At 59.9% G+C, this 14,897-nt stretch overlaps 1 protein-coding gene across 1 annotated transcript in view; it reads left to right on the top strand.

Moving 5' to 3' along the window:
- EPHA2 (EPH receptor A2) overlaps positions 1-12,138 on the top strand; it is a 32,188-nt gene extending 20,050 nt beyond the window's left edge. Inside the window, exons 8-17 of the mRNA XM_040645830.1 lie at positions 2,704-2,803; positions 3,327-3,382; positions 3,598-3,723; positions 3,825-4,010; positions 4,231-4,292; positions 4,405-4,614; positions 4,807-4,956; positions 5,636-5,829; positions 6,444-6,599; positions 11,188-12,138. Coding sequence (XP_040501764.1) covers positions 2,704-2,803; positions 3,327-3,382; positions 3,598-3,723; positions 3,825-4,010; positions 4,231-4,292; positions 4,405-4,614; positions 4,807-4,956; positions 5,636-5,829; positions 6,444-6,599; positions 11,188-11,293 — 1,346 coding nt within the window. The 3' untranslated portion in view covers positions 11,294-12,138. The remainder of the gene's footprint in view (positions 1-2,703; positions 2,804-3,326; positions 3,383-3,597; positions 3,724-3,824; positions 4,011-4,230; positions 4,293-4,404; positions 4,615-4,806; positions 4,957-5,635; positions 5,830-6,443; positions 6,600-11,187) is intronic.
- Positions 12,139-14,897: the final 2,759 nt, after the last annotated feature.

The raw sequence follows: 14,897 nt of genomic DNA, 5'->3' as shown, positions 1-14,897 counted from the left end.
GGTGAGATGTGAGCCTTGCACGCCAGGCTCGGGTGTGGCCCCAGTTGCAAGAGCGGACGGGGAGTGTGCAGAGCTTTGGAGCACACGGGTGAGGCACTTCCTGGGCGCCCAGCGTGAGCTGGACGCTTGCCGTGCACTCTGTCATCACGAGATGCTTTACCAACAAGAAAACGGGCCCAGAGAGGTTCAGCGACCTGCGTGGGGTCCCCACGACGAGGTCTCACTAGAAAAGTCGCCTCGGGTGGGAGCTGGTCGAACTGACGCCTGTCCCTGTGTCCGGCAGCCTGCTCTCCTGGATTCTTCAAGTCCGAGGCGTCCGAGAGCCCCTGTTTGGAGTGCCCCGTGCACACGGTGCTGGCCCCCGAGGGGGCCACCTTCTGTGAGTGTGAGGAAGGCTACTTCCGGGCCCCGCAGGACCTGCTGTCGATGCCTTGCACTCGTGAGTCTTGCCGTGGTCAGGGAGGGCGGCTGGGGCAGGGGAGGGGGGACGGGGACGTGGCCTGCTGCTCGACGCGTCCAGGGCACCCGGGGCTGAACTCTGGCCTCTGCCCTCTGTGCAGGCCCGCCCTCCGCCCCGCACTACCTCACGGCCGTGGGCATGGGCGCCAAAGTGGAGCTGCGCTGGACGCCCCCCCAGGACAGCGGGGGCCGGGACGACATCGTCTACAGCGTCACCTGCGAGCAGTGCTGGCCCGAGTCGGGCGAGTGCGGGCCCTGCGAGGCCAGCGTGCGCTACTCGGAGCCGCCACACGCGCTGACCCGCACCAGCGTGACGGTCAGTGACCTCGAGCCACACATGAACTACACCTTCGCCGTGGAGGCCCGCAACGGTGTCTCGAGCCTGGTGGCCAGCCGCAGCTTCCGCACCGCCAGCGTCAGCATCAACCAGACAGGTGAGGGCCGGGCGTCAGCGGGACGGCCACCCAGGGCTTGGCTGTGTCCGGAGGGAGGCAACAGCCGGGGCTTAGAAATCCGAGCTCGGTGACCTCTCTCAATTTCCTCCCTATCGAGAGGATTCAATAAACTATTATATATGAAGCTCCTAGAACAGTGCCTGCCCACAGACAGGCTATCCCAGGGGTCAGCTGTTGTTTGAATTTTATTAGCCACGCGCTCATAGCTACTCGGAGGGGGCCCCAGGTGTGCCAGCCCGTGGGGTCCAGGGCGGGCGGCTCTGTGCGCCGGAGCCAGAAGAATCCCAGCTTGGGATCTGAGGAGCCTGGGCCGTGGAGGGGACTGGGTCTGGGGGCACTCACCCCGCCCCCAACTGCCCCCATGTGGCTCCTCACACCCCTCCCCCGCACACCGTCCTGCCCAGAGCCCCCCAAAGTGAAGCTGGAGAGCAGCAGCACCACCTCGCTGAGTGTCTCCTGGAGCATCCCCCCGCCGCAGCAGAGCCGTGTGTGGAAGTATGAGGTCACCTACCGGAAGAAGGTAACTCAAGGGGTCAGGGCTGAGCCCGGCTGGGCTGTACGGAGAGGACTGATGGGCCGCATAGATGCTTAGCGCATTCGGCCTATGAGGGCACTGGGGTCGCGGTCTTCGTGAGAGTCACCTCTCCCGGGTCAGCACAGCGGAGAGTTGTGGGAGAGAAGACACAGTGTTCTGGAATCCCCAGAAGAGATAGTCGGGGTAGGGGAAGAGCCAGGGCTCGGCAATCAGACAGACCTGGGTTCGAGTTTGGGGTATGCCTTTGCTGGCTGGAACGTTGAGCGACTCACTTCATTTCTCTGAGCCTCCGTTTCCTCTGCTGTAAGAAGAGCGTCAAGGGGCATCTGGGTGGCTCAGTTGAGCATCCGGCTCTTGCTTTTGGCTCAGGTCATGGTCTCAGGATCATGGGATTGAGCCCCGAGTTGCGTTGGGCTCCACGCTCAGCAGGGAGTCTGTTTCTCCCTCTGTCTGTCCTTGCGCTTGTGCTCATGCTGTCTCTCAAATAGATAGTCTTTAAAAAAAAAAAAAGGTAAGTAAAATCTTAAAAAAAAGAGAAGAGCATCGAGTTTGCTAACGTAAGCGAGCTGCCTTGCTGAACTGGGCAGGGATGGTCTCTGGGGGCCGAGCTGACGCCCCCGCCCTGCCCTCATCCACAGGGCGACTCCAACAGTTACAACGTGCGCCGCACCGAGGGCTTCTCTGTGACCCTGGACGACCTGGCTCCGGATACCGTCTACCTGGTCCAGGTGCAGGCGCTGACACAGGAGGGCCAAGGGGCTGGCAGCAAGATTCACGAGTTCCAGACGTTGTGTGAGTCGGGCACCAGGGCGTGGGCCAGGCCAGGGCCGGGAAACAGAACGGTTGGGACGTCTGGGGGGAGGAAATGGATCAAAGAACGTAGACATGCCCCCCTCCTGGTCAGCCAGGGCCTGGGAGAGCCTGGTGGGGATCGGCCCCAAGGCTGGGGAGGGGGATCCAGGGACATATATTCGGGGCAGTGCTGTGAGAAGGAAGGACATGGGGTCCAGCATTGGCAGACCCAGTTCAAATCCCGTGTCACGGAGAGTCCCACACACCGGGCTGCTCCTACCATATTCCCTAGGGAAGACCTGTCATTTACCATCTATGAAGTGCGAATAAATATTCTCATGAACCATCACAAGCAAAAGCATCCCGCACACGTCCCTAAAGTGGCCCTTGGGTGCAAAGGGGGCACTGCCCTGATTTGGAGTGCGGGGGGCAACCTCGTCATCAGCTGGTCTCCCCTGACAGCCACGGAAGGATCTGGCAACATGGCAGTGTTTGGCGGTGTGGCCGTCGGCGTTGTCTTGCTTCTGGTACTGGCGGGGATCGGCATCTTCATCCATCGCAGGTCCGTCGGAGCCCACGCCCGGGCTCCCCAGAGGGCTGAGGTGGGACGCAGAGGGCCGGGAACCTCGGCTTCCTGTCTGGAAAATGGGGCTGTTGGTAATCTGGTCCCCACCTGCCGGGGGCCCCTGTAGACGCGGTGAGCCATAAAGTGCCCAGCGCAGCGCCTGGCACGCCGCGGGGGCTGGGGACGTGGCGGTCATTATCTTTGCTCTCGTTAGTAACAGTGTGTCCACACTTCCTCTGGACACGCAGGCAGGAAGCTCTGGGAGCTCTAATGAGGAAAGCCCTCATTATGGCCACTTAAGGGGCCATTATGGGGCGTAGATCCCAAGGAGGGAGCCCTGCTTGCTCATTTCCTCCCCGCCTCTCCCGCTGCCTTCCCCGCACCCTCTGCCTGCTGAGCAGAGTGCCCAGCACACCAAGCCCCGGCTTAGGACTGGGGGGTTGGGGGGAGCAGGAGACTCATGGCCAGAGCAGGTCGCTGACCTTCCCTGTGTGTTCGGCTCCCCGTGGGGTTCTCTCAGGAGGAAGAGCCTGCGGACCCGCCAGTCCTCTGAGGACGTTTACTTCTCCAAGTCAGGTGAGATGCTGTGCCCTTCTATGCCCCGCCCTACCCCGCCAGCCCCACAGACCCCCCAAGCTCTGTGGGGGAGGTGGGGCAGCCAGGCTGTGCCCAGGGCTTCCGTGGGCGGCTCAGGGGGCCTGGGCCCTCATGTGGCCTCCTCCTCTTCCTCTTGGGTGACCCCTCACAGGGACCCCTCCCCAAACTGTGACCCTGCCTCTCCTCCCTTCCAGAACAACTGAAGCCCCTAAAGACATACGTGGACCCCCACACATACGAGGACCCCAACCAGGCAGTGCTCAAGTTCACCACTGAGATCCATCCCTCCTGTGTCACGCGGCAGAAGGTCATTGGAGCAGGTGAGCGCGGCGCCCTGCAGAGGGGCCTGAGACCAGTTGGGAGCGCCCCATGGCCGATGGCCAGGCTGACTGGGTGCCCCTCCCGCCTTGTCTTCCCGCAGGAGAGTTTGGGGAGGTGTACAAGGGGATGCTGAAGGCATCAGGGAAGAAGGAGGTGCCCGTGGCCATCAAGACGCTGAAAGCCGGCTACACGGAGAAGCAGCGGGTGGACTTCCTCAGTGAGGCCAGCATCATGGGCCAGTTCAGCCACCACAACATCATCCGCCTGGAGGGTGTCGTCTCCAAATGTGAGCCTGGGCACGGGGGGTGGGGGTGGGGGGGTGGGGATGGGGGGATGGGTGCCCCCCCCAGGGCCTGACCACCCACAGTGGGGGTTAAGAAGGGCTGCCCCCTAGGGCCACCAAACAGGGACTCTGTCCGTAGCTGTGCCCACCACCCCCCCGTACACCCCCCCCCCCGCCATCTACACCTCTGGCCACCCCCTCACACCTGTGCCGCCCTCTGCAGACAAGCCCATGATGATCATCACTGAATACATGGAGAACGGGGCCCTGGACAAGTTCCTGCGGGTGAGGCTGCGGGTCGGGCTGGGTGGGGGCCCGGGGCTGGTGGACCCGCGGGGCTGCTCGCGGGGACCCTGGCGGGGTTGGGGGCTGCCGGCTGAGGGCCTGTGCCGTGCAGGAGAAGGACGGCGAGTTCAGCGTGCTGCAGCTGGTGGGCATGCTGCGGGGCATCGCGGCCGGCATGAAGTACCTGGCCAACATGAACTACGTCCACCGCGACCTGGCCGCCCGCAACATCCTCGTCAACAGCAACCTGGTCTGCAAGGTGTCCGACTTCGGCCTGTCCCGCGTGCTGGAGGACGACCCCGAGGCCACCTACACCACCAGCGTAAGCGCTAGGGCGGCTGTCGCTCCCGGGGCTGAAGCGGCCTCCGCGCTGCCCCGTCCCCGCACCCGTGCGCCCGGGCGTGGGCCTCCGCAGGCAGGAAGGCCTCCGGGGAGCACGGGCACGGGGCCCTGGCTGCGAGAGCCCTCGGGCCGGCTGGAGGGACCGTGGTGACCGGGCCCGGGTCCCCCGCAGGGTGGCAAGATTCCGATCCGCTGGACGGCCCCGGAGGCCATTTCCTACCGCAAGTTCACCTCCGCCAGCGACGTGTGGAGCTACGGTATCGTCATGTGGGAGGTGATGACGTACGGCGAGCGGCCCTACTGGGAGCTGTCGAACCACGAGGTAGGCGCCCCGCGCCCTGCCCGGCCCTCCCCTGCCCTGACCTGGAGCCCTTCACTCCCTTCTGCACCCCGGCGGCTGGGCGGAGAAGGGTTTTGGGGGCTCATCTGCATCGGGTGCCTTTGGTAAATGTTTGAGGGCCTGCGGTGAGCCAGGCCTTGCGCTGGGCTCCGGAGCCAGTCCCTGCCTCCCGTCGGCGGAAGGACAGGGAAGCGAGGAGTGGGGCGGGGGTGTTCGTCTGCGTGTGTGCGTGTGGTAGACGCAGTTGTGTGCGGGAACGTGCTCGCCCGGTGCCTCACGCGGCCTGGACACTGAGGCGCGGCAAAGGGGCCGGGGGAAGACACGGAGTGGGAAGAGGGCTCTCGCTGAAGGTAGTGGCTGGTGTAGACATCCCGAGACTGGAGGGAGGCTGGCTGCAGGGCGCACCGAGTAGCTGCTGCTGGGGTGCCCTGGAAGGAGCAGGGTCAGGAGCCCTTGCCTCCGTGGAACTCTGGAGAGCGCCCCTTAGCATCTGCCCTTCGTGCCTCTGACGCTTATGTGTCGGGCTCTAGAAAGAAGGCTCATCCCCTCTGCGTCTGGGGCTCCCCTTCCCTCCTGGGCCCACGGCACGCGCGGGGCCTCCTCCGGGAGCCTGCAGGGGTTTGGCGGCCGTGCAGCCCCGCCGACCGTCCTGCCTTCCCAGGTGATGAAAGCCATCAACGACGGCTTCCGGCTGCCCACGCCCATGGACTGCCCCTCGGCCATCTACCAGCTCATGATGCAGTGCTGGCAGCAGGAGCGCGCCCGCCGCCCCAAGTTTGCCGACATCGTCAGCATCCTCGACAAGCTCATCCGAGCTCCCGACTCCCTCAAGACCCTGGCTGACTTCGACCCCCGGTTAGTTCCGTAGCCCCCATGCCTGGCGGCTCCCAGTTCTACTCCTGAGCCGCTTCGGTCCGGCGGCCGGCCAGGGGCCGGTGGGCAGGGGGCTCGGACCTTCTCCGTGGGCTTTACTTACCCTGGACCGGGGCTCAGAAGACTCGAAGAGAAGCAGTTGACATATATGGGAAATGTGCCGGCACCGCGCTCCGTGCCTAACATGTTTTAACTCATTCAAACAACCGATGAGATGGGTCCTATAATTATCCGCCTTTTGTTGATGAGGAAGCTGAGACAGGACGATTAAGTATTTTATGTGCTGGCAGGTGGCCAGGCTGGGGCTGTGCCTCCAGGAACCTGAATCTTAACATTTTGTTATTTTGTGGTTATTGCTGGTGGTGTTGCCAGTGGGGGGGGAGGGGGCAGCAGGAGCTGTAAACACCGAGTGCTTCTGACACACCAGCCTGTCTCCCTGAACCCTACCCGACTGGGCTTCTCTGTTGCCCAGAGAAGGAAACTGAGGTACAGGGCGGTTGGGTGAATCGCCCAGGTTAGGGACCGGCAGGCCTGGGGCCCCGGGGCAGGCTGGCTGCTGCAGCCGCTCACCGGCAGGTGGGTGACTCCCATTGCAGGGTGTCTATCCGGCTGCCCAGCACCAGCGGCTCCGAGGGGGTGCCCTTCCGCACGGTGTCTGAGTGGCTCGAGTCCATCAAAATGCAGCAGTACACGGAGCACTTCCTGGCGGCTGGCTACACCGTCATCGAGAAGGTGGTGCAGATGACCAACGAGTGAGTCCACCCCCCACCCCACGCGCCTCCCGCCTCCCACCCCACTGCCTGCCCATGCTTCTCCCCACCTGCCTGCCACGCCCCTCTTCCTCTTTCTCTCTCTTTTTCTTTCGGTGGCAGAGAGGCTTCCCAGGAAGGGCAGAGCCAGGCCAGCAGCTAGGAATTCTGGGCACTCACGCCCGGCTCCCCCCCCTTCCTGCATCTTTTTCCCCGGATGGGAAAATAATTGTCATTGTCATAGTCGGAGCAGTGTTTCTGGTGGGCTGACTCTGTGCCAGCTGTGGGCCTGAGCACTTTGAATCAGGCTTCAGGATAACTCGGCAGGTGGGGCTTGTCCATCTCCCCGCTGGGCAGGTGGGAAACGGGGGGCAAAGGGCAGTGATTTGCCCAGAGTCCCACGGCCACTAGGGGCCCAGTAGGGTTCCAGCCCTGGTCAGTGAGAGCCCAGAGCTCAGGGACCACGGAGGTCTTTAGTGGAGAAACTGAGGCTGGGAGGTTATGTAGCCTGCCTAAGGTCACACAGCCGGTTAGGGGCAGCGTGCCTCTCCAGGGTGCTGAAGAGAAATGGGCAGAGCCCTTGGACTTCCTGGCTGTTGCCCAGGACAGAGTGCCATAGGCCATCCCTTCCCGGGACCTCTTCCCACAGGCTGCCCCTTGGGAGCTCTGCTCTCTGCTCCAACATCAGGGACCCTTCCCGGCATGGCCTTGGCAAGGACACCTCTTCCCATCCCTGGAGGAAGAAGACATGATCCTCTTAGCCTTTCGTGCCTCTAAAAATAGTGTTAAGTCCCAAGAGCCCAGCTTGTTTAGGGTCTAAGGTCAGGGCCGGAATGGACCCTGGGGCTGGGAGGTTTTGGGAATCACATGGGAGGGTCCACCCGGCCTCCCACAGTTCTGGGTCACAGAAGTTCTGGGATCTGGGCTTGAGCGGGAACATTCTCCAGGGCCTCTGAAGACCACTCAGCTGGGCTGGTGATTGCCGGCCAAAGCTTCTTAGACCAGGCCGTGGCCCATCCCAGGGGGTGGGGAGTCAGACAGGGAGAGAGCGGGCCAGAGGGAGGCCCGGAGAGAGGAGATGGGTCCCAGGATATCTTGTCTCCAGCCAGCAGCAGGGTCCCAGGCTCGGGCTCTGCAGTCACACTTGGCTTCAAGTCCCACATCTGCCACTTCCTAGTGGGAGACCTTGATCAAATTAGATTCCATGTATGAGCCTTGGTCCCTGTTTCCCTGCCGTGCAGATGGCATGGGTGAGTGCAAATGACATGCGTAGTATACAGTAGGGGCTTAACCCATGTCACTCCCTCCTCTCCTTGACCCCCTTGCTCTCAGCCTGCAGCCTGTGGGCAAAGGCCAGGATGTCTGCACCCCCTCCTTTTGCCTCAGAACCTGGAACAGCCCCTTGGCCCCTCCAGGGGCTCCCACCGGGAACGGCGCGGCTACTCTTGTGGGTGAGCAGAGCAGAGGGCAAGGAGAAGGGCTTACAGGAAACACATGTTCTTAGAAGCTTCCCGAAATAGCCCGGGGTGCTCCTCGGCCAATTCCTTTCCCACGAGCAGGGACAGGGCTGTCTTGGATGGATGGAGGCTCTGTGTGTGTGTGTGTGTGTGTGTGTGTGTGTGTGTTTGCATGTGTGCTGTGTTTGCATGTGTGCTGTGTTTTGAAAGGCCTGAATAAAGGCAGGAAGTCGTTCCACGCTCCCTCTGCCTCCCACCAGCTCGATGGTGCTCCGAGCTGGGGCCTGCGTGACTCACCAGCACTGCCACCTTCTTTATTTCAAATAAATGAAATGAATGGGGATCTTAGAACACTCTTTTACCCCAAAGGCTGTGTCTACACATGCCGTGAGTCCCAGTGGGACGCAAAGAGCTGGTCTCAGAACTCAGCACTTTCCCCGATGGGGTCAGGGTGGGGTCGGGTCGAAGTTTAGGCTTTACTGTCCCCTCCCTCCCCACTCCCAAGGGGCCGGCTGGGCAGGTCCCACAGCAGCCCCCTTTTCTCGGATCGAGCATTCACTGCATTATTTTGAAGTTGCTTGAGTTCCTAGCTAGACTAGTGGTTCTAAATGTCTTTTGAGGAACTAAGGAAGTGGTAGAGATGGTAGCCCAGAAAAATGCCCCGTCCAACAAGAGGCCCTGTCCAGTGTCTGAGGCGACACAACACGGCTTTTTTTGGGAGCCAGGCTGATGGGGCTTATGGTCGCCACGTGCTTGGTGCTGAAGCACTGTTTGCTGGAGGAATGGATCGTTGGCGTGGGAGGCTCCAGGAGCCCTCTCTCACTGCTCGCGCCCAGGGCCAGTGCATGGTAGGGAATTGCTGGGGAGGTGGGGCTTTTGACTCTCCCAGGACCAGGGCTGGCATTGAGAGTGCTCAGGAAAAAGGTAGCCTTGGTCATGTGTCTCCCTACCCCTGTGATCAGAGTGGATAGGAGTGGCAAGAGGGAAACGGAGGCTGGGGCAGGAACAGTCTTGGGATGGGCTGTGATTCTCACCTTCTGTGCCTCTGTGTTTAGCAAATGAGGCAGGGAAGGTGTCAGGGTCTCTTTTCTGTGAAATGGAGTGGAGCTGGGGTAGGAGTGGAGCTGGGGTAGGAGTGGAGCTCGGGAGCATCTAAGCCAAGCTTCCCATTTTACAGATACAGAAACTGAGGCCCAGAGACAGGATAGGACCCGCCCAAGGCTTTGAAGAAGCCCAGGACTAGAATTTGGCCTCTTGCCTCCCAGCGCAGGGGTTTTGCTTCCTGGAGAGGCCTGAGGAGCCACGTCAGCTCCCACCCTGTCAGATCAACACCGTCAGTCTGGGAGAGGGCCCGAGGCGGCCTGGGCAGTGGCTGCAGATCCCCTAAAGCAGCTGGTCATTCGCTCAGCAGGTGCTTCTTGAGGACCTACTGTGTACCAGGCCTGTCCTGGAGCCCAGGGGACTAGGTCTCTGCTGTTATCCTCCTAGCACTCACTTAACCCACAGGTTTTTTTTTTTGTTTTTTTACGATTTTATTTATTTATTTGAAAGAGAGACAGCCAGTGAGAGAGGGAACACAAGCAGGGGGAGTGGGAGAGGAAGAAGTGGGCTCCCAGCGGAGGAGGGAGCCCGATGCGGGGCTCGGTCCCAGGACTCTGGGATCACGCCCTGAGCCGAAGGCAGACGCTTAACGACTGAGCCACCCAGCACCCCTCACCCACACGTTCTTAAATCATACATCAGGGTCTTTGGGACCCTGTAAGATGCAGACTCCCTGCCCCACCTTCAGAACATCAAGGTCAGTGAGTCTGGACTTAGGCCCAGGATCCTGCCTTTTCAGGAAGTGCTTCCTTCCCTGGGGGTCCGAATGCCTCCCTGGGAACCACACTTGGAGACCTACAGGTGTGGGGGAAACAGTGCTGCTCTTTCAACAACCCCAGCTGTCTCGGTTGGAATGGCCTGCCGTGGAGGGTTAGGAAGTTCTCCCCGGTGTCTGACTTCTGGCCTTCCTGCTGCGGCGGGAGCAGCCAGCCCCTCCTGGAGGTCCCCGAGCCATCCTCCCCACACACCCGGGTCTGCTCTTCCCTGCCCAGTGCTTCTCTGAGGGCTCCCAGAGCCTGTGGGAAAGTCATGTCTCCGGAATTGCAAACAGGAGCTCGCACCGTATAATTAGTTTCATTTACAGCCAGGAGACGGCCCATAAAAACCTGGGTGTTTTCATGGGTTTGGGCTGGTGGGTGAGGGTGGTGGAGGAGAAAAGTCCCAGAGTGAGCAATAAACGTCCTGCTCCAGGGCTCCTGGGAGCATAAGTAGTTTTACAAGGGGATGGGGGGGGGGGGCATGGAAGGGGGCAGGAGCGGGCTGTGGGCTCCTGGGCACATCTCCCCATCCGGCACCGAGGCTGTTCCCTCTCTGCCACCCATCTCCACAGGGTCGCCCACCCTCCAGTTAGACAGTCATCCCATTTTACAGGTGAGGAAATTGAGGATCCTAAAGGGACAGCACCTGCCTTGGGGTGACCTCATCACCTGACTGCTGACCACAAGCCCCTCCCCTGAGCAGCCTGCAGACGGAACTTTAACCCTTGAGGTCCCCCTGCGAAGTGCTTCCCGAGTTCTTCCTCAGTTATCAGCAGTGGGCGCTCGAAGGGAGGAGGGGTGGAAAGGAGCTTTCGGGGAGAGCTGTGAGCAACAGACCTAGAGGGTCCCTGCCCCTGCTCCCCTGCACCCAGTGATTGCTGCCCTGGGGAGAGGCCTCAGCTGGGGACAGTGAGGACAGACCCAGGCTGGGGGAGAGGAGGCATTTGTTCACAGCTGCTTCGATTTCCAGCTCCTCCACCTCCTGGCTGTGTGACTTTGGACAAGTTCCTTCACCTCTCTGAGGCTCAAATGTTCAAATCTGCAAAATGGCGGTGAAAAGAGCCCCTGCTTCACAGATGATGGTGCAGGTTTCATGGGGGAGGGGAGAAGCTTCTCACAGAGTGGGCGCTTCTATCACTTACCTAACCCTGTCACTGTTAGCAAGCCTTCAGGATGGGGATCCTCCTGTCAAGCCTCTGCGCCACCCCCCACTCCCTCTTCTCCCCACCACCTTTCCCCGGCCAGCCCCTGACTCCCTCTGTCCCTCACCCACAGCGACATCAAGAGGATTGGGGTACGGCTGCCTGGCCACCAGAAACGCATCGCCTACAGCCTGCTGGGACTCAAGGACCAGGTGAACACAGTGGGGATCCCCATCTGAGCCCCGGCAGGCCTGGAACCCCCTTGGCCAAGAATACTTGAAGAAACAGTGGCTTCCCTGCCAGCTCTGCTCTGGGCCTCGAGGGACCTTAATTTATTTCTAGTTATTCTTTACTGATGCCATCCTGAGGCCTCTGCTGGGGTGGGGGGTCTCGGACAACACCTTGGCCTAAACTGGGGAGATGCTCAGGGACCCCGAGCTGGGGGCCTCTTCGTCTACGAAGAACAGACTGCCAAGCACTTAGCAGGCGCCGCCATGTTCCCAGCATCCCCCGGGGCAGGAGCCCTGCCAAGGCATCTGGACAAACACACAGGACGTTTCCAGACTGACCTCCCCTTTGCCGTCTCAGGGGTGGAGGGGTTCGCCTCTGGTCACGTGAACAGGGTACCTCCAGCCCCACCCACAAATGAGAAGAGGACAGCCGGCCAACTCAGCTGGGCAAGACCCAAAGTGCTTCCCCGGTCCCTCTGGTGCCTTCCTCAGCCGCCCAGGCCCTGCCCTCAGCCCCAGCGGGCCGAATCTTGCTTCCCCGGGGCCCTCGCAGGATGCTTGGTTGTGTTGAGGTTTTTTAAAGTATATATTTTGTACTTTGTGGGGTGTATGTGTGTGTGGCAGGGGGCCTGGCCAGGGCTGGGGGGCAGACGGTGGCCTGTGTCAGACATTCCCCGGCTGGGGGCCGGTCCGTTAGGTCTCCCTCCTCTTTAGACAACATTCACTACTCTGTCAGTGTTACTGATTTTGTTTTTGTTGAGTATTTTTTTCGAATCTTAATTTATTATTATTTTTTTTATATTTATTGTTAGGAAATGACTTACTGCTGTTGTGGAATAAAACTGCAGATGATTCAAACTGATCTCGGTTTTGAGTCTTTGGGGAGCAGCGGTGCCAGAGAGCGGCCTTGTGTGTTAGAAGTGGGGGGTGGGGAGCTCACCCCAAGCGTTTAAACAGAGCTTCTCGCCCAAGGCACACACGTCCTGGAACCGTGGGAGTGGGGGTGGGTGGGAGGTGGGCAGGGGGCCAGGGAGCAGGCCCTGCTGAGCCTGGCCCCCATGCCAACAGGCTTCTGTCACCTTTGATCTCTAGACTTCTGGAGGGCTGGGAGGCAGGAGAACGATGAGAGCAGCTATGGGCTCCCTCCCACACATCTCTGCAGAGCTCGTTGAAATAGATTCTTTGACCATCCATGTAGGGCGCTGAGGTTTACAAAGGCTTTTCACAAGTTTTGGCTTGTTGGAGCCTCAGTACTCTGAGTTTTTGTGAGCAGCCCCATTTTACAGAAGAGGAAAACTGAGGCTGGGCCCAGGGACAGGGCTTGCCCAAGGCCACGCAGCAAGTTAGAGGCAGAGGCCAGAATTGAAAGCAGGGCCGGGAATCCCACTTAGATGCTTTTCTCACGGATGAGAAGACTGAGGCTCAGAGATGTGCAGTGACTTGCCCTAAGTCACACAGCAGGAAGGAGCAGAGACCTTGAGGGAACCTAGAGTCCTTATTTCAAACGCTGAGCCTTCCCCATGATCCCACACTGCGGCCCCGCATGCCAGATGTCGTTCACAGTGAGCCTTAAGAAGGTGTCATCCACGGGTGACCAGGGACATGGACCAGGTGAGCAGAGATGATCTGGGGCAGAGGAGGAAGGCTTCCTGGTGGAGGTGGCCCCAGAGCTGAACCAAGTAGGGGTTGTAGGGACAAGTGGGAATTAACCAGTGGGGGAGGACAGTACAGGCAGAGGAAACTGGAGGTGTGAGACCACATGGTTGGGCAAGGGGGAGCCATTAACACTTCGCTGATATGAGGGTGATGTGGGGGGCCAAAATGGTCTCCAGGGCCTCATCAGGCAGGTCCAGGAGTGGGGATTTTAAGTTGAGGGCGGTGGGGAGCCACTGAGGACTTTAAGCAGGGTGAGGTGTGATGACCGTGCCCCAAACAGAAGGCACTGGTAGAGGCAGGCCCACAACCCCTGCTTCTTCCCGACTCAGACGGGACCTGTGGGGCAGCAGAGTCGTGAAGATGCTCAGCTTGCCTTGGGGTCTCAAGTCTGGCCTGCTCCGCCCTAACCCCCTGCCACTGCACGAAAGCGGCCTCCGTGGGGAGCCAGGTCTGGGTCCGGCCCACTGAGCATCAGGGAGCTGTGCAGTGTTGGGTGGGGCGTGCACAGGACCAGCTTGCCAGGCCTTCCTCCCGTTAGCGCTAGGCCACCTGGGTGTGGTAGGCATGGTGGCTGAGTCAGGCTTTCCTGGGACCTGACCCATGCCAGGCCTGCCCGGCTGGCCACCATGGCTCTGTTACTGGGCTGTGGCCATTGCCATCACCACCGACAGAACAGTGGGTCCTGCAGGGAGCAAGCCTGCAATCCCACAGCCATCTGGGCACTCGAGCTCACCCGAGGCCAGGCCGGAGTCCCCTTCCCAAAGCAACTCAGCCACCCGATGGCCCCACTGGTGAGCAGAGGTGGACACAGGGAAGTGGCTGAGCATGGGAGGGAGATGGCCTCATGGGCTGTCTCCCTCCGAGCCCTGATGGATATGAAGCCCTCCGCGGGCACCGGCCTCCGAGCTGCAGACTGGGATCTGTGCTCAAAGGCCAGTGGGCAGCTGTCTGGAGCCTCCAACGGACCCCGTGATTGGCTAGAGGGGAAATTCGACTTTTTTTTTTAAATTAAAATAAACCCCGCTCTGCCCTCTAGAGGGCCTAGAGGCAGTGACACCCCCATAGCAATAAGCACACCCAGCCCCCAGATCTTGGCCCCTAAGCACCATTGTCTAATGAAAGAACCCAGGACTCCTTAGGGAAGTGGCGGATTCCAGGGCTGAGGCAGGGAAAGTACAGGATGAGTCTGGAGCATTCTGTAGGGATAGAGGGTAAGGAAATGCTCAGAACAAATAATAAGATGGGATGGGGGGTGTCAGACCCAGGAGTCAGCCTGGCCCCACGGCCAAACCTGGAGCTGGTTGAACGACAGAACGAAGAACACAAAAATAAATGGTAGCCCAATAAGATACACGTCCACGAGTCCAAACTGATAGAAATAGTGATTGAAGAAATAAATAAATGGGGGAGACTAGACAAATTTTCCTTAGAGAAGAGTTCCACATAATTCACGCAGGTTTGCACCTCCTGCAGTTGGAGGTTAATTCCAGATCCAGGCTCTGAATGCGAACAGGGCCTAGTGATACCCTTCCAAAGAGAGGAACCACAGAAAGGGTTAAAAAAAAAGAAGAGGGAGAAACAGAAATTTTACAGTAGAGAAACCCAGCAAACACTACCGTAACCAATCTGACATCATCAGGGAAAACACAGAGTCAGGGCAGAAGGGATATGTTGCTTGAATTCCAGATAGGGTATCAGCAAACACTTACCGGGACTTAGGGGGTGCCAGCCACCAATCTCAGTGCTGTTTACTTGTTTGATAGTCCCAACAGACCCTTGAGATGGGTGCCACTGTTATCCCATTTTACAGACCTGAATACTGAGGCAGAGGGAGGTTAAGTAACTTGCCAGAGCCACCCAGCTCATGCATGGCAGGGGCAGGATTCAAGCCCAGGCAGTCTCGGGCCCATGCCACAGAAATCCTAATAAAACGTTTTTCTGGGGGCGCCTGGCTGGC

This window comes from Ursus maritimus, unplaced genomic scaffold, assembly GCF_017311325.1.
Source record: "Ursus maritimus isolate PB19 unplaced genomic scaffold, ASM1731132v1 scaffold_32, whole genome shotgun sequence".
NCBI classification, from domain to species: domain Eukaryota; kingdom Metazoa; phylum Chordata; class Mammalia; order Carnivora; family Ursidae; genus Ursus; species Ursus maritimus.
The sequence above is the reverse complement of the archived record's forward strand: the minus strand, read 5'-3'. Positions and strand labels throughout refer to the sequence as shown.